The sequence below is a fragment of the Rhinolophus sinicus genome, chromosome 5, assembly GCF_057876585.1.
Source record: "Rhinolophus sinicus isolate RSI-liver-muscle chromosome 5, RSI-T2T, whole genome shotgun sequence".
Taxonomy (NCBI): Eukaryota; Metazoa; Chordata; class Mammalia; order Chiroptera; family Rhinolophidae; genus Rhinolophus; species Rhinolophus sinicus.
In genome coordinates, this window is record NC_142505.1 from 48,203,091 (window position 1) to 48,221,090 (window position 18,000).

The 18,000-nt window shown below is 37.9% G+C and overlaps 2 protein-coding genes across 17 annotated transcripts in view; one reads left to right on the top strand and one right to left on the bottom strand.

Annotated features, from left to right (window-relative positions):
* The window catches only part of DCP1A (decapping mRNA 1A), a 50,356-nt gene that overhangs the window by 19,714 nt on the left and 12,642 nt on the right, over positions 1 to 18,000 (bottom strand). The window contains exons 4-5 of the mRNA XM_019724259.3: positions 7,101 to 7,167; positions 1,706 to 1,844 (exon numbers count right to left, since the gene is read on the bottom strand). Coding sequence (XP_019579818.2) covers positions 1,706 to 1,844; positions 7,101 to 7,167 — 206 coding nt within the window. The remainder of the gene's footprint in view (positions 1 to 1,705; positions 1,845 to 7,100; positions 7,168 to 18,000) is intronic.
* CACNA1D (calcium voltage-gated channel subunit alpha1 D) overlaps positions 16,622 to 18,000 on the top strand; it is a 427,078-nt gene continuing 425,699 nt past the window's right edge. For 8 of the 16 annotated variants that reach the window (XM_088798478.1, XM_088798484.1, XM_088798487.1 and 5 more), the window contains exon 1: positions 16,708 to 16,775. Coding sequence is in view for 4 of the 16 variants with exons in the window: in XM_088798486.1 (XP_088654612.1) it covers positions 16,637 to 16,775 (139 nt within the window). In the remaining 12 variants the exon portion in view is untranslated. Of the gene's footprint in view, positions 16,776 to 18,000 lie in introns of all 16 variants that reach the window. The other 8 variants (XM_074313103.2, XM_088798480.1, XM_088798485.1 and 5 more) reach the window with 3 other exon arrangements.

Below are 18,000 nucleotides of genomic sequence, written 5' to 3' on the forward strand. Positions count from 1 at the left end.
TTGACCGAGAGTTCCTTTATAGCTTTGTGCACAGAAACCAGGCTTTAGTTCCTTCTTTCATTTTGTGGCCATTCCACCTCCTGGAGTGTGTGCTCTAGTGTGCAGCTTCTACACTTTGTCTCGTGTGATACCTGGATCTCGTCATCACTAGGAACAGGTGACAGAATCATGGACTTATTAGTTACCTGTTATCAGAACACAGAAAGGCCTCTATAAAAACAGAACAAGATACATATGTAGATCTCATTAAGGATGAGAGGGAATTTTGGGAATATACGATAATCTAAAAATTCAGAAAATGATTCTTGAAATTTATTCTCATCGTTTCTTAATAATTAATGAATTTATTACAGAGGAGACTGTTTTCCTTGTATTAATTTTTACAGGTCCCTAAATTCCTCCTAATTCTCTATGAGACTACGAGACACTGAGGAATTTGGTACAACTTGAAACTTCTCACGGGCTCTCCTGTGCACTTTTCTACCCAGGAAGTGGGACTTCCTTTGGTGTTTGAAAGTAGAAGGTTTATTGTAGTTTATGGTGAATATGACTATTTTTAGTCAGAGGAAACTACTTTCCAGAATGCTGTTTCAAAAGTTTGTTCCTTGAACTTTAGATTCTTAAAGGGTAGCATGTGAAAAATGGTCCTGTCGTCAAATCAATCTGGGAATTGGTTACTGTTTTCCTTATTCCGTGGGACTTCTCAGAGCCTTGAGCACTAAGCACGGGGGAGGAGGAGCTACGCTAACAGTGACTTTGACCAACTGGAACCTGTTTTCTCAAGGATCACCTGTTAACAACCCAGAGGCTAGTGTTAGAGTAGCACTGCATGGGAAACACGGTCTTAGAGAGTGTGGTTCACACCTTGCTCCTTGATCTTTCTGTAAGGTGAGGATTAAACAAGAACCAAAAGATGTACTTAACTCAGTGTTAGTAAAGATTAAGGGGATCATTTCATTTCTGCTGAAACAAAGTGCAGCAGTGGAAACCTTAGTCTCACTCCAATGAAGTGTGGGCTTTGAAATGCTGACGTCAAGTGCAAAGCCAGGACAGTTCCAAAGCTACAAGAGTTGAGGACCACTCAGGAAATGTCCACTGCTTGGCATACAGTGAACCGTTCACAAGTATGCACTGAATAAACTAATGAATGTTCACAGCTTCCATTTTATTCAACTTTGGGGAGAAAATGTTATCAGTTAACATAAACTAAAATACAAAACAGAAAGGACAAAGTGAATTCTAGAAAAGCCTCTCATTTGGGTAAGATTCCAAATGATGCTTAATGAAGGCTGTGCAATTACCACCAATTACAGACTGTAAATATACCCTTTAGTATTACAGGGTGCATATTATCAGAATACTTCTCAAAGACTACATAAATTCCTAAGACCTAACAGAGACTGCAGAAGGTGAAGAAGAGGCATGAAGCTTTTCCATAACTACCTGTTGCAGGCTAACTTTTGCACATCAAAACCATTTTCTCCTATAAGAATTTGACAGGAATAGAAAAAGAGCATTTCCAATTTTCATGCCAAGCTAAGGACTCTATAGTAAGAAAATTTCTTTCCTTATTGTTTAGGCTTAAAACTGTAAAGGATGTGATCTTCTTAAAGCAATTACTTCAGCTGGCGCTGAAGGGGACGTCCCCGTCCACAAGCCCCTGAAGGTCCCCCCTGTGGCCCTCCGGGTCAGCACGCAGCCTCACCCTTTCATACTCATCCTTGGCTCTGCTCAGCATCTCCAGAATGTCGATGGGCCTGTGGTCATTGCAGCCATTGGCCTGGCTGGGACTCTGCTTATCCCGGGCAGCTTGCTGGGACCGCCGTGTCTCTTCCTCTACCACCCTAGGGGAGGAGAACCAGATTTTAGAAAAACCTGTTTAGATACAGTCTGACCCAAGAACTCTCTTGGTGTCCATTTTCCAAGGATAAAGGGAAAATGTCACATGATAACACTGTCCTCACAATACAGAACAGAGACTTGGTTACCTCACCCGGGGAATATGTGACTAACTTACCACCTTATTAACAACTGTGCCAACCAATGTATTTCACTGTTAGAAGGACAAAAATACAGAATTCCATTCTAGAGTTGGTGGAAGTAGGTACATTAAAAACTTGACTAAATTCTCTCTTTTTTGAAGTATCTCAAAGTCAGTCAAACTAACTGGTAAAGTAAATTTGAAAATGGACAATTACACCAAGTCAAAGGAAGCCTGCATAGCTGAACAACCCACTATGGAAAGTTTGTCATGACACTGGGCTGGCAGGAGAAAGATTGATTAGCTTCTTGAAACTAGAGGTCTTGGTGAATCTTCAAAAGTGAATGATGGCATCACAAGCAAACAAAAGGTTTCCCTTATTCTCCCCTTAAAAAGCACTAAGTAGGTAACTGAGGTGAGGTGATTGTGGCATGCTCTTTATTTTTATTGGTGCTGCTTAAGCTAATTCTGTACTTGAAGATACATACAGCAAGCAAAGTTGAGGGTTAAGAATGTCACTGATAGGGTTAGGGTATTTAAGTCTATCTGTGGGGTTTCATTTCTTAAGAATACCCTCTCTCCCACACATAAAGGTCTGAAGCAAAATGTCAGGAACTGAAAGCTAGGTGGTGAGCACCTGGATATTTTATTGTTTCTTATACTGTTCTTCAAACTTGGAATAAAAATGAAAAATCTTGGGGCCGGCCCGGTGGCTCAGGCGGTTGGAGCCCCATGCTCCTAGCTCAGAAGGCTGCTGGTTTGATTCCCACATGGGCCAGTGCGCTCTCAACCACAAGGTTGCCGGTTCAACTCCTCAAGTCCTGCAAGGGATGATGGGCTCCGCCCCCTGCAACTAAGATTGAACACAGCACCTTGAGCTGAGCTGCCGCTGAGCTCCCGGATGGCTCAGTTGGTTGGAGCGCATCCTCTCAACCACAAGGTTGCCGGTTGGACTCCGCAAGGGATGGTGCGCTGTGCCCCCTGCAACTAGAAAACGGCAACTGGACCTGGAGCTGAGCTGCGCCCTTCACAACTAAGACTGAAAGGACAACAGCTTGAAGCTGAACGGCACCCTCCACAACTAAGATTGAAAGGACAACAACTTGACTTGGAAAAAAGGCCTGGAAGTACACACTGTTCCCCAATAAAATCCTGTTCCCAGTCCCCAATTAAAAAAAAAAAAAATCTTAAAAAGGCAACTAATTTTTTTTTCATTTTAAGAGTTACACAGGTTTCATTCCCAAGTGTAGTGAACATGCCTACCTGCCACGAGATGTCACGGGCACAGTCACAACTTGATCATTGTATTAATTGAGAATTTTTATGACAGTGATGATGACAGGCAGTAAAACAATTCAGCAGTAAAAGGTTTGTTTTTATGGAATTAGAGAAATAGGACAATAATAGGCCCCTCAGTGTCAGTTCATTGCTTTGAAATAGCCTGCCCAGGAATTCTCGTTAGTGTGTTTGGGATGACTCTTTTTTTGAAAACATTGGGTTAAACAATGTTTAACAGATTTTTTTTTTTTTTTCAAACAGCAGAATCATTCTGAGTTTTTAACATGTTAAAATTTATTATCAATCTCCAAGAAAAGAGGGCTTATACATTTTCCCAAATTTATTTGGCCATAGAATCTTTTCCTGAGGCAGGATTCCTGTTTGGAAAATGCTGCTTTAAGGTAATGATGTCAGTTCTTTAGATTATCTAGAGTTTTATAGCTCTTAACAGGATTATTTCTAAAATGAAGGTAGAACCACAGACATTATCATAGACTGAAAGAAGACTGACATGTGATATGAATAAATATTGTTTCTTTTATATCCATACTGGTAATCATCTCTTGGAAAAGAAGTACTATATTAGCATAACTGAGAGGCCTGTTTCAAAGGATAAAAAGACTGGAGAGACATATGTGCACTGGTTATTTCCTGATGGTGGATACAAGCAATTTCACTTTTTTGTACTTTTATTTTCCATAATTAACAGGCACTCCTTTAATAGTCAGAAGAAAAGGACTATTTAAAATGACATTATTATTTAATACTCAGTTATAGGCCACACCAGCCTCAAACCATCTTTATTGAGGACTCTGGTACAGTCCATTTCTACCTACCTCCTGCCATGCTGCCTGGCTTGCTCATGCTGGTATTTACCTCTCCCCTGACCTGGACTGGATCTGTGATTTTGGTTCAAAAGAAGTACATTTCTAATAATCACCACTGTTCACCGTGGTCCAGGACACCTTATAAAGCTCACCACTGCTGAAAGCAGCAGTTGTCAGGTGGCGTGGAAGGGGCCCTCACACGAATGAGAACTGGACCTAAAGCCTCTTCCAATTCAAACTCTGTGAGGAGCACCGTTGCTTCTTGCCCTCTCAAATCCTCAAATATGCCCTTCAGACTACCTGTAAGATCACGAATAAAGCTCACTTCCACAAGTTCTCCAAATTTTATAGTCTAGGTAGGCAAACACTGAAACGAGCTTTATTGTTCAACGGTTTCTGGCAGACTGGATTTCCTCTTTAGGAGTCAACACTTTTCAAGTTTAGTGGATTTTCAACTTTGCCCCTGACCAAAGAGAATTTCAAATTTAATACAGTAGGTCTAGAAGTTTACTTGCTCTCCTACATAGCTTCTCTTTTTATAAACATCTTTTGGAATAAATCAATTTTTTACTTGGAGAATTTTTATTACATTGCAGCTGTCAAAACAGTGATGGGAAGAACTAAATTAGATAGAATGGGCCCTGACAGGCACATTTACATAGACACATACGTAATATGCTAAAAAGAATTTTACCTGTATTTCTGGTTAGCAGACGTGACATTCTGAAATATGTAGCAAATAGAGGCTGTATAAGCAAAGTTAGAGCAAAGAAAGATCAAGTAGTCTTTTTATCTTTGGTGTCCAGTATGCCATTTATCACAAAGTTAACGTTAACATATAAGGTATTCCCTTCAGCCATAAATAGGCCAGACACTTGAAAACTCACTATCAACAGTTTCATGAGGACATTCTCTAATTGCTTTCAATACCTCCCCGGCTTCAAGTAAAAACAAAGCTTAAGCAAATGCCCCTCTTTTGGGAATTTCTAGTGAAAGAATCCTGTACGCTCTTCTTTTCCCACTCTGTTTCCTATTTCTACTTCCTCATCCTATTTTTGGGTTCAATACAATATTTTCAGGTAGGTCGTTAGTCTTCAGTTTCATTTACCATCTGAAGTTTTGCATATTAGGGGCACCATTTGCACTGACAGAGAAAAAAAGTTCAAAATGGTTTCCTGCGAATAGCTGTTAGAGCTAAAAAGGCCAGATTCTCTCACTCAGGCCCCAAAGCTCTCAATCTGCAGGAGAAAGTGTATATACAGTGAGCTTGGAACAACATGGGACTTACGGGTGCTAATCCCCCAGGAAGTTGAAAGTCTGCATATACCTTTTGACTCCCCCAAACTTGACTACTAATAGTTTATTGTTGGCCGGAAGCCTTACCGATAACATAAACAGTTGATTGACACATATTTTGTACGTTGGAAGACCAGAGAAAAGAAAATGTTATTAAAATCATAAGGAAAATACATTTACAGTACTGAAGTATTCATTGAAAAAAATCCACGCACAAGTGGACCCGTGCAGTACAAACCTGTGTCACTCAACTGTATTAATATATTCCCAAGTTCAGATACTTGTTGCCTTTGCCACCACTTTTAAAAACTACAAAAAAGCAGTCATCAGATAAATGGCTTTGTAGAAAAGCAATTTTTATCTTTTTTTTTTTTTCTCACAGAAAAGGTGTTTTAAACAGAGAGTGTGGTTCTAGAGAGCCCAAACACATTTTCAAATATGAGTGACACAACTTTGTAAGGAACCATGTCCTCAGGGGTGCACCCAGAAATAAACATGGCCTGCACTAGGAGCTCACAGCCAGAGCAAGCAGAGCAGAGGGTTGATAAACATCCCATCAGGACACATTAGCAGTCCTGGATTAAAGCCTTAGCCATGTGTGCTTCTTCTAAAGTGCAAACATACCTGGAACTGAGGTTTTGGGGTTATTTACATTTTTATAAGAATTAGTTTTCTGCCAAACATGGAGATACAAACTTTGCAGAAGAGCAAAGGGAATCTTGATCTGACAGAGGGGAAGAGAGGTCCACATTTCTGAGGCAGAGCAGGCAAAAACTGAAAAGGAAATGTAAGTGTACCCGAATACACTACGCACTGCAGCGTTCTGCCCACAGCTCTGGACCACCTCAAGCCCCTCTAGCACCAGTGTCTTGGGCTCCCAGAATCCAGACTGGCAGTACCAGCAATACAGATAGGCCACAGGAGGGGCGGCTTCTGCCGGCTCGCTTAAGAAAAGACAATGAGGCACGCTTTGGGACATTATGTCAATGAAAATTATTTTCCAAATTCCAAGATTCTGACTTATAAAAAAATCTCCTGGAACACAATCCATTAATGGATCGGGGACTACTAAACCTAGAATCTGTGTCAAAAATAGCATGGATGTGTGTAGGGAGTTCTCTACTGGCTGCTGAACACAGGACCACTTGTTAGAGAGCAAATCTGGACAGAACCGAAATCAGATCCACTGATGGTGGTTAGGTGGCTCCCTGCTCATAGATGACATCCTCAGGAGCTCTGCGGTTTGACAGCACTAAGCACATGTTTAACAGTAAGGTTCTGGTTAAATTACAATCTGATTGCAGAACTGGATTCAATGCACGCATTAGAAATACTACAGGGGACTATTTAATGTGCTGGAAAAATGCTGTTGACATGAAAAGTAGGATGTATAGTATGATCCTGTTTTTTTAAGAAACAATCGAACACATCAACCTAATGTACTATAAAAACAACTAATATGTAACCTAAAGAAAAAGACCGGAAGGAAACAGACTAAGATGCTAACAGACCCTGGGAGTGGTAGTAGGATTATAAGTAACTTTAGCTTTCTTTAGGCTTTCCTGCCTTTTCCATTTTTTTTTTTAACAATAAACAGGAAATTAGGGGGGAAATACATGAGTTAGTACACTCTAGTAACAAAGAGAAGACATACAATCATTTTTCATCTCTCATATATCATTAATGAAATAAATCTACGGAGTAATACAAATACTTACTGGGCCATGAGTCTGGCTATGCGATGACAGTCATTCTTGTCATAAAACCAGATACTGTATATTGACACTTGAAAAACAAAGGAAAAAAAAGATGAGGGGAAAGGAGGTTTCAACATATATGTAAATATATTATTACCATGGAATGTCACAGAGTTTATCATCAGACTCTCAAATTGTTAACAGTACCTTTTAAGAAAAAAAAATGCCTTTGCCCAAAAATGTTTTATAAAATTATTAACAGAATTAGATAAAATATTCAGATGAAAACTGCAGAAACAGTTGGTTTTAGACATTACCAGATGCCACTAGCCTAAGATGCCGCTAATTATAAGATGAACCACTATTTTACATATTATCAAGAAAGAAAAATGATTCCAATTAAATTAAGGATCCCTGGTGCCCTTTTAGAGCCACATCCACCTCCTGTGGTCCCCCTCCCTGGTCTCAGACCTCTGGCAAACACACTAATCTGTTCTCTATTTCTATAATGTTGTAATTTCAAGATAGAATCAAACAGTATGCAACACTCCGAGATTGGCTTTTCTGACTCAACATAACTCTTTCAATATTCATCCAAGTTGTTGCTTGTATCAATAGCTCATTCCCCTTTTTTTGCCGAGTAGTATTTCATGGTAGACATGAAATATATACCAGCTTGTTTAACCATTTATCTCTTGAAGGACATCTGGAATGTTTCCAGGTTTGGTTATTATGAATAAGCTGTTATAAATGCTCGTGTACAAGTTTTTGTGTGAACCTAAGTTTTAATTTCTTTGGCCTAAATGCCCAAAATACAGTTACTGAGTCACGGCAGTTGCATGTTTAATTTAATAAGAAACTATTAAACTGCTTCGCAGAATGGTTGTGCTATTTTATATTCCTACTAGCAATATATGAGCGATTCAGTTTCTCTGCATCCTTGCCAGCATTTGTTGTTCTCACTATTTTTAACTTCATCCATTCTGATAGGTGTACAACGGTATCTCACTATGGTTTATATTTACACTTCCCTAATAGCTAATGATGTTGAACATATTTTCATGTGCTTCTTTATCATCTATATATTGTATCCTCTTTAGTCAAATGTCTATTTATGTCTTTTGCCTCTTTTAACTGGATTTTTTTTTAAACTGTTGAGTTTTAGAGTTCTTCATATATTTAAGATACTAGTCCTTTGTCAGGTATGTTTTGAAAGTGTTTTCTCCCTGTCTGTAGCTTGATTTTTCATTCTCTTAATAAGGTCTTTCCAGAGCAAAAGTGTTTTTTCTTAAATGTTGACCAGGTCCAATTTACCAATTTTTCCTTTTATGGATCATGCTTTTGGTGTCAAGTCCGAGAATTCTTTGCTGACCCCTAATTCCAAAATTTTCTCCCTTTTTTCCCCTAAAAGGTTTATAGTTTTACATTTAAGTTGGTGACCCATTTTGGGTCAATTTTTGTATAAAAAGGTTTCAAGGGTTTTTTTTTGGTCCAAATGTTCCAACATAATTTGTTGAAAACACTCTCCTCTCTCTATTGAGGAATCTTCTGTACCTCTGTCAAATACCAGTTGGGCATATTTGTATGGTTCTATTTCTGGATTCTCTATTCTGTCCCATTTATTTATGTTTATTCCTCTAACAATACCCCACTGTCTTGATTACCACAGCTATATAGTAGGCCTTCATATTGGGTTGAATAATTCCTCCCATTTTATGCTTCTTTTTCAAGATTGTTTTAGCTTCTAGGGCCTGTGCCTTTCTATATAAATTTTACAATAAGTTTGTCTATTCCTACAAAAAACCTTGCTGGGATTTTTGATAGGAAGTGCTTTAAACCTATAGATCAATTTGGGAAGAGTTGACATTTTTACTATGTCAAGTCCTTCAATACATGAATACGGTGTCTCTGTCCATTTATTTAGATCTTCTTTGATTTCTTTCACCAGTAATTTTCAGCACACAGATCCTGTACATATTTTGGTAAGTTTATACCTAAGTATTTAATTTTCTTTGTAGAGATTATAAACGGCATTATTTTAAATTTGGGCTTCCACAAGTTCATCGTATGTAGAAATGTGACTGATTTTTTTGTGTTGATCTTGTATCTTCAGACCTTACTAAACTCACTGTTTAGTTCCAAGAATGTATACGTAGACAATCAGGTCATCTGTGAATAGGGACACTTATTTCTTCTTTTCCATTCTATAGATCTCCTGTTTTTCCCTCCTTGCCTTATTGCAGTGCTAGAACTTCTAGTGCTATGCAGAATAACAGTGATGACAGTGGACATCCTTGCCTTGTTCTTGATCTTAGAGGAAAAACTTTCAGCCTTTCATCATAAATATATTAGCTGTAAGTTTGTTGTAGATGCTCTCAATGAGACAGTTCTAGTTCTAACTTGAGAGTTTTTATCATGAATGGACATTGGATTTTGTCAAACAATTTTTGTGTGTGTCAAAAAACACAAAATATGATCACATTATATTTCTTCTATTTTTTCTTTAGCCTGTTGACATGGATTACATTGATTGATTTTCAATATTGAACCAGCTTTGCATATCTGAAATAAAGCCCATCTGGGCATTTTTTTGTGTTTCTGCATACTGTTGGATTTGCTAATATTTGGTTGAAGATTTTTTCATTTAAGTTCATGAGAGAGAATGGTTTGTAGTTTCCATTTCTTTCTTTCTTTGTCTTGTTTGGGTATCAGGCCTTATAAAATCGGTTGAGAAGTGCTTCCTCTTTTTTTTTTTTTTCTGGAAGAAACTATAAAATTAGTGTTAATTCTTTGAATTCTCTAGTAAAACCATCTGGGCCTGGAGATTTGTTTTTTCAGAAGCTTTTCAATTGTGAATTCAATTTCTTTAATGGGTATAGAACTATTCGTGTAATCTATTTTATCTTGGTTGAGTTTTATAGATTGTGGTTTTCAAGGAATTGGCCCATTTCTTCTAAGTTGTCAAGTTTATGAGTGTAAAGTTGTTCATAGCATTCTCCTATTACTCTTTTGATGTCTGGAGGATCTGTAGTGATGTCCACTACTTCATTCCTGATACTGGTAATTAGTTTCTTCTTTTTGTTAGTCTTGCTGTGGTTTATCATTTTCATTGACTTTTTTCAAAGACCTAAAGGTTTATCAATTTTATTGACTTTTTTCAAAGAACCAGCTTTTTGTTTCATTGATTTTTTCCTCTATTTTCAATTCCACCAATTTCTGCTGTCACCTTTATTCTTCCTTACTTCCGTATGCTTTGAGTTAATTTTGCTTTTCTGTTTCTAATTTCTTGAGGTGGGAATTTAGTAGGCTCTCAGCCAGCATTGCTTGAAGGGGAGGGAAGAATTTCCCATGACTAGGCCACCAGGTGTGCCTCTGATGGGGAAAGAAGCCTCTGACCTTTACAGATGAAGACTGCTTCCCAGGCCAGGCTGTGATGTGACTCCTCCTGTGACCCTACCTTTCCTTCATGGAAAGGAGGGAAAGCACCTCGCTGGTGGCCACTTATGGTCTGTCAGTAGGGCTTCTCATCCTTTCTGCCAGTTTCGCTGGATTCATCTGGTATTGTTGGCAGAAGTCCCACTTGATCTAGCGGAAGAATGAGCCTACATGGGCCACACTGTGTTAACCAGGTTGGAAGCTGAGAAACACCATGTGTGGGTCCCCTTATTCTGCGAGTGGGAGGGTTGTAAGACACTCTGCTGCTGTGCTGTTCTGTTAGCTCTGGATCCTACAACGATCGTCTTCCTCTTTCTACCCTTCAGAGTTCCTCTGACTGTCTCTTGTGTTATTTCTGGGTTTTGTAGTTGTTCTTAACAGGGAGAAACAAGGAGAAACAAGTCTATGCCATTTTGTTTGGATCAGAAGTATCATTATGCACTTTTATGGCTGGAAAACTGAGGCTCATGGAAAGAGTAAGTGACTTATTAACAAATCAGAGAAAAATATTCTCAGAACTAGAACTCAGATCTTCTCATTCCTAGGCCAATAATCTTGCCACTACACATCTCTTGCTTCATTAGTTTAAGTAACATAAATTTTTAAAGAAACAAAAAGTTAATGAGCTTCAATTATGCTTGAAGATTAAAGCAACACATAAAAGAAGCATAAATTACTGAGTAATTTAAAAATTATACACTAAAAGGATGACAGAATATAGTAAACATAAATGCTAGTACAAGAAACTAACTAAATTAAAAATCCCCCCGCCCTTTTAAAGTGTGTTTTTCCAGGACCCATCAGCTCCAAGTGAAGTAGTTGTTTCAATCCAGTTGTGGAGGGCACAGCTCACAGTGGCCCATGTGGGGACTGAACCAGCAACCTTGTTGTTAAGAGCACTGTGCTCCAACCAACTGAGCCAACCAGCCGCCACCAAATCCCTTTTTAATAGCTATTATTTGAACTCTATAAAAATAGTACCTATATATTAATTTAGAAAGCCATTATTAATAAAAGCTATTTTAATGGCGAATTCTTTTGTTTTACCGTGAATTAAGATAATTATACTTCTATAAAAGACTTCATGGCCAATCACAATTTTAAAAATTCCCTTTTCAATTAAAATAAAAACTTAATTGGATTTTTCTATTGTCATTGTAGAGTGAATTAAAACATTATTGATATACACAGTGAGTGAATGGCTTCATTTTCATGAATCAAGAGCATGAATAGGAATTTTTTCCTACCCCGTTCACAAGGGGGCTTCTCTGGCAGGAAACCCTCCAGCTACCCTAAAACTCTCCCAAACTGTCAGACTCAAGCCTGGCCACCTGTCTTGCAGATGACTGACTGCACTACGATGAGACAGCAGAGGGTTTTGTTTTCAGCCTGCTGTGAATAGTTTCCATGTTTGGAACCCATTTTCATAGTCTTTCTAGTTTACAGAACTTCAAAACACTACCGATGATTCAACAGAAGCAATGTCCAAGGAATAGCAACTAATCCTGGAATATTTTGCGTGATCTAAGTCAACAGATTCATGTAGCTTTGACATCCCAACGGACGAGCACAGAAGCAGCCTTGTTACAGAGGACTTACTTATTAAGTATTATCTACTGCAGTCTTAGCTATGTTCTTAGCAGCTAAAGATTGTTCCAACATAGAGTAAATCAGATTAGGCTTTGAAAAGACTACACATATGGCAATTACACACACCTACCTTTCTCTAAATATGCCTCTTCCAACCTTGGCTACAGAACACCCAAAACACAAAAGTTCAAATACAAACGATCCTGGTTTTCCTCTAATGCACACACCCATACAACTCATGGTGATGAGAAAAAGTTTATGATATGCATCGGGCTCAGGGAGGAACCCACATTTTTTTTGGCTAACCAGAGGCATTTAAGTACGTTTTCATAGGGAGTTGTAAACCAAACTCTAAGGAAAGAATTCAGTATTCTTTCAGTATTACCAAAATAAGTCAGAGTGTCAATTTATTACGACAGATCTTCACTTAGGGCCCCCCTTTTTCCTTTGAAGAAATACACTAAAATTTAGAAATAAGACACATACCTTCTGTTCTTGTACATTATCAAGTAAACTACCAAAAAAGAGCCAAATGCTTTCAAAGGCACGTCTGCAGAAGAAATAAAGATAAGAAAGCCATAATGATAGCTTAATGGGTAAAGGATAACAGTCACACTCGATTCTGCCAAAAGCAGACCTGTAGAGGTTCAGACACGCATCCAAGAATCAGCTCTGTCTGCCAACATATCAAATGCTCAGTGCATGCAATTGGCAAGAAGGCCCAAAGACCTGCCACTAAGCCTGTCACTGTCACTGGTGAGGAAAGACAGACAAGTTCCCCAGATAGCTAAAACTGCGGAGGACCTTGTCTCTAAACCAAAGCTAAGTATTCATCCCTCAAGAGAACTTACGCTATCAGCAATTCACTTCCTGAAACAACCTAAAATGATTTTCCTTGATTAACTATACCACAGAGGATGTAGGGATTTGGCAACACAGTATTACTTGGCTTTGGCAAATAATGATGGCATCCTGTATTATAAACGGCTTTTCTCAAGATGGAAGCAAACTATTTAATTATTGGAAACCCACTATATACCGTAGCTGTTAATAACTATCCCAAGTAAGTCATGCTGTACAGGCAAGTCACTGAAGAGTAAGGGAGTGTGACAGGACATTTAACTGTCTTTAGGTTGTACTTCCATGAAAAATAACAAGATGCAGAAAAGAATATTCAAAATTAAATGTTTCCTTTTCTTTTCAAATGACAGTCCTTTTCTTCTGAAAGTGTAAAACAGAAGACTGACAAAGATTAAAGGTATTTAGATTACTTAATATTGAGAAATTCTAAAAAGCTGGGGGGTAAAAGTTTTCCATTTCCCCAGAGAACCTGTTTGAAGATCCAGTAGCCTATTTTGATGTGATGTGATGCTTCACTCTGCTTCTCACTTGGAGTGGTATATGGCATACATGAGATCAAGAAAATTCAAATTAATTTGGAGCCTTTGTAAAATCCCTTGAGATTTCTAGAGATTTTGCGAAATGTCACAAAAACAGAGCTGGGAATCACTCTCCAGTACATGTCTTTTTGATTCATTTATTATTTAGATCTGACCTACTTTCTAAAAGGATTTAAGGAGGCTGGAGATTTTCTCAGTGTGGTGCCAAGCAGAAAAGGGGGTTTGATAAAAGCTTTCTGGTAATGGTGTTCAGAGTTATAAATTTTCTAAAGATAATACTGACAAAGATCCCCTATACCAGGAAACAAAAACAAGAAAATGGGCTCTGAACATAGTCAAAAACATTTTCTCTAGACATAAGGAAGACCCTTCTGATTATAAAAATAATATAAGAATGGAATAGATTACATAACCACAAGCCTGTCTTGGCAAGTGAAAAAGCAAATGCCTCTGCCTTGACAGATCATTTCAAATAAGAAAAAAACCTGGTGGCACCACATCAACATCAAAAAGTTGGGAAAGGGAGAAGAGAAAGGCTCTGAGGTAGGTGGGTGTAAGTATACACACTTAGACAGAAAGAAGGGTATGGACTCAAAGACTGACCTACCTGGGATATTTTTTTTTTTTCCTTTTAAAAGAAGTTCAATAATTTATTTTTATTTAAAAATTTTTTTTTAAAACTACAGTTGGTATCATAGTATATTATATTAATTAATTTCAGGTGTACAATATGATTTGACATTTATATACCTTACAATGTGATCAATACAATGAGTGTAGTAATCATCTGTCACCGTGCAAACTTATCACCTACCTGGGATTTTGACAGGAGATTGTGCTAGGTGGCAAACAGGCACGCGAGGAAATGCCATTTATCTATAAGTAAGGCTGGTAGATATGATTCAATTACCTCAGCAGCTTACTCCTTTTGACCAAAAGAACACACATCTTAAAACATCACTGAACATTAACATGGTAGAGATAGAGCCCACTTCTAAAAATTTAAATTATAAATATCTATTTATAGAAAACTGACTAAAAGACCTGGGCCAGGTAATTTTAAAATGCTATTCTGCAAGCTCTTTTGGTTTATGATTTTAAAATTTGGCACCCACTCTAAATTAAATCAAGACTGAAACTATTTACCAGCAATACTGCTTCCACGGTCTGTCAACATCATCTTAGTTTAGGATCCAGACACATGGAATGACCACTGAACTTTTTTAGGGATCACGAAAATAAACCCAAGAATATCACAACTGATTATTCTTCTTTATAAACTTTTTATTCTTAAATGATAGGCAAGCCCAAATAAAACAGTGAATCACACGAGGGTTTATCTCTACTGTTAAGATTTATTGCTATTATTGCCACACACTACTCCCCACACACTATCACAGAAATTCCCCTAAGTGTGTGCTGCAAGTGACAATGGGTGTGACAAAATGTAGGACCTGTCCAACCCCCACTGGTCATCTATTCACCCCGGTGACCCACACAAATACTGTCATTTTTATGTGTCATAAAGGACAATAAAGGGTGGGAAATAAGGCCCTTGGCTTCCATGAAGTTGAATTCCTGTTTTCTGGGCTTCCCAAAATCTACATTAGGGGCTTTGGAAAATAGGTCAGATAACGGTGTAAGAAACGGGGAACTTCTTTTCTCTCCTTTCCCTAACCTCTCCTACATATTTTTCTGTCAATTTACTAAGAGATCTTCCAAACCAGGGTTGTAAGGCAAATGCCCACAGGGGTGTAAGAAACCCCAGGATTCAGTGGGATCAGTGAGGCCGTGGAGGGCAGCTCCCCCCAGAGCTCTGGCTGACTATTAGTGCTGGCAGAAATGCGGGTACTGAGTGAACACACGCCATTCTCTCACAAGAATGGTAGAAATCCACGTGTGTGTGTGTAAAATATCCTAATTCTTAAATGCTTATCCTCTGTCTTTCTTTCAGTAAAAAGAAACAGCTGAGAATGCCTGGAAGCAGTGACTTTGTGAGGAGCTCAGCTCTGCCTGGATTCTCCAGGTACTGAACTTGAACAGCTCAGTCTGGAGGTTTATTCGGCTTGCAAATAAAGATCTGGCTTCAAATCTTCTTGGACTAGTGGTTACTCTGTGTTTCTATTTTTACTTCCACAATGAACTTCAGTATGTAAACACAAGGTGAAAACCTATACACATACATATTACTAAGAACACATTTCTGCCCTTAGCTACTAGTAATTATTGCTTTCCTTTACTGAGTTCCCAAAAGAGAAAACATTACGTAATTATTTGCGAGAGATAAATGGTGCATGCATGGTTCACTTTTAAAATCTTTTACACTTAAGGTAACACCACAATAACAAAAAAAAAATTAAAATTGTTTTTTACTTGACATCACTAGCTTATGGGGGAAAAGCCAGTAATTAGCTAGACATAATGAAAAGAACCTGCTTTGTAAATTCGAAAATATTCAAGGACTCACAAAGTTAAGAAGAAGATACCTGGCAGAGAGTCTCCACTAGAATATGAAGCAGTGGCCTACAACAGATATAAAGTAATAGATTTCTGAAATGTCTCATCTAACAGTGTCCCTGGGTCAGCCTTGGAGTCTAAGTCACTTTATGTTTTCATGGTGTTTTTACCTCTTCAATCTACAAATGTGGCAACAGCAGGGCTCTTTCCTTATCTTGGTTCAGAAGGCCAGACTAATGCAGTTGCCACAGACAGATCCTTTCTCCTTCACCGATTACAGAATCATACCCACCACAGCAGGGCTGCTGCTGATGGCGGAAAGACTGAATGCCTTTCTTCAGGCTAAGTAAGAAACACCGAATTTAAAGATCACAAAGAATGACCTGTGGAACTTTTAAAATTGTTTATAAATTCTGCGTGCAGTTTGGAGGTAGAATTCACATTTTTTGACTTGACAAATTATAAACTTTTTTTGCAAGGAAATATCCTGCACTGTGCTTTAAAGTCTGAAGATTAACGCCAAGTGCCAACAGCCACCTACCACCTCTACTGTTCTGAATCTTGCCCTTGAACTGAGAAAGGACAAACAGAGACCAAAAAAAAGAAAGAATAAAGAACACGCTACAGTATTTCCTCTACTAAAACTTTCCATTTGGCAGCTGCATTTTCAACACTATGGAAATGAATCTCCCTGCTTTTTCTAGTGACCTAATTTTAATTAAAAATGCTCTGTATCAAGAGACTGATGCCCGATATAAAGGAAAAGTTGTAAGTGAAGCAGAAACGAAGGGGTACTTCTCACAGGCTTTTGGAGGTAAGTTCTTAAAAATATTAAATAGCACTAATATTTTTATTTTCAATTGTTCTTGTTATGGAATTTTTTTATTTTATTTTTTTTGCTAAGCAGGTTATGGAGCAACAAATTTTGTTCATTTTTCCCAAAGTACTTTTGAATTACAGAAAACATTTTGAAATGTGAAAAATGGCATTTAGTGGGAGATCCAGGCCTTAAGGTGTTGGGTGGAGGAAACATGAAGAGTTGTCTTTGTCTCTCTAGAGGATCAGATTTTCACTATTACTAGCCTAATCGTTCAGATTTACAACTGATACAAATCACAGACTTTAAATAATTAATTTTTACCATTAATTACAGGGTTGTTTTAGAAATAAATAAGCATAGCACTGGGATTAATATAGTAGCATATTTCATTAAGAACCTTGACTCTTACCAGAAAGTCAGAGTTCTGACACTAAAAGTTCTCACCCAATTTAATGACCTCTGCTTATCATTTCCTTAGAAAATACAATAGAACCCAAGGACTAAGAAAATAAAATTATTTGTAAATACACAATAGTGTTAATCACAACGGCATATAGCACTTACTTGGTAAAGTGCTTGGCAAAGGACAGATATTCAATAAATATCACTGAATTAAGGTGTGCATCTGAATTAAATAATCACCTTGTTGTTTAAAAACAAAGTAAAAGACAATACCGAAATAGTTTTTGCAAAAGAAAATCATTACGTGCTAGAATCAATTTTGCAGTGCTTAATGGTACCACAAAACTTTATGTGAACATTTTCAGTTAACCAGGTTATACTGTTGTAACAAAGAGAAGAACCGGTTTTGCTTGCTTTTACTTTTTTGTTGATTCAAATACCAAATTTTGGATTAAAAAAAATTGTTCAGAACCCACCTTACAAAATATTCTTGCGGCATTTCATAATTAAGTCACAAGTAAGCATATACTATACACAAAAACAGATTCCAGGTTACCACTTTCCCCTCTGAGATGTGCGTGAGGGAGTAGAAATCAAAGGACCCCTGACACTGGTCTTGGGGAAAAGCACCTTTTAAGAGAAACATACTTAGTGAGGTAGGTTGCTTATAGCAGGTGCTCGCCAAATCCTTACTGAAGGAACAGTGAATAACAGAAGCATGATTTCCAAAGTGGCCTGTGAAGATTAAGTTTCCTGTGATAAGATCAGAAATGTATAGATCTCATATTTGCGTTTTCAGAAGCTGGTCTCTATATGG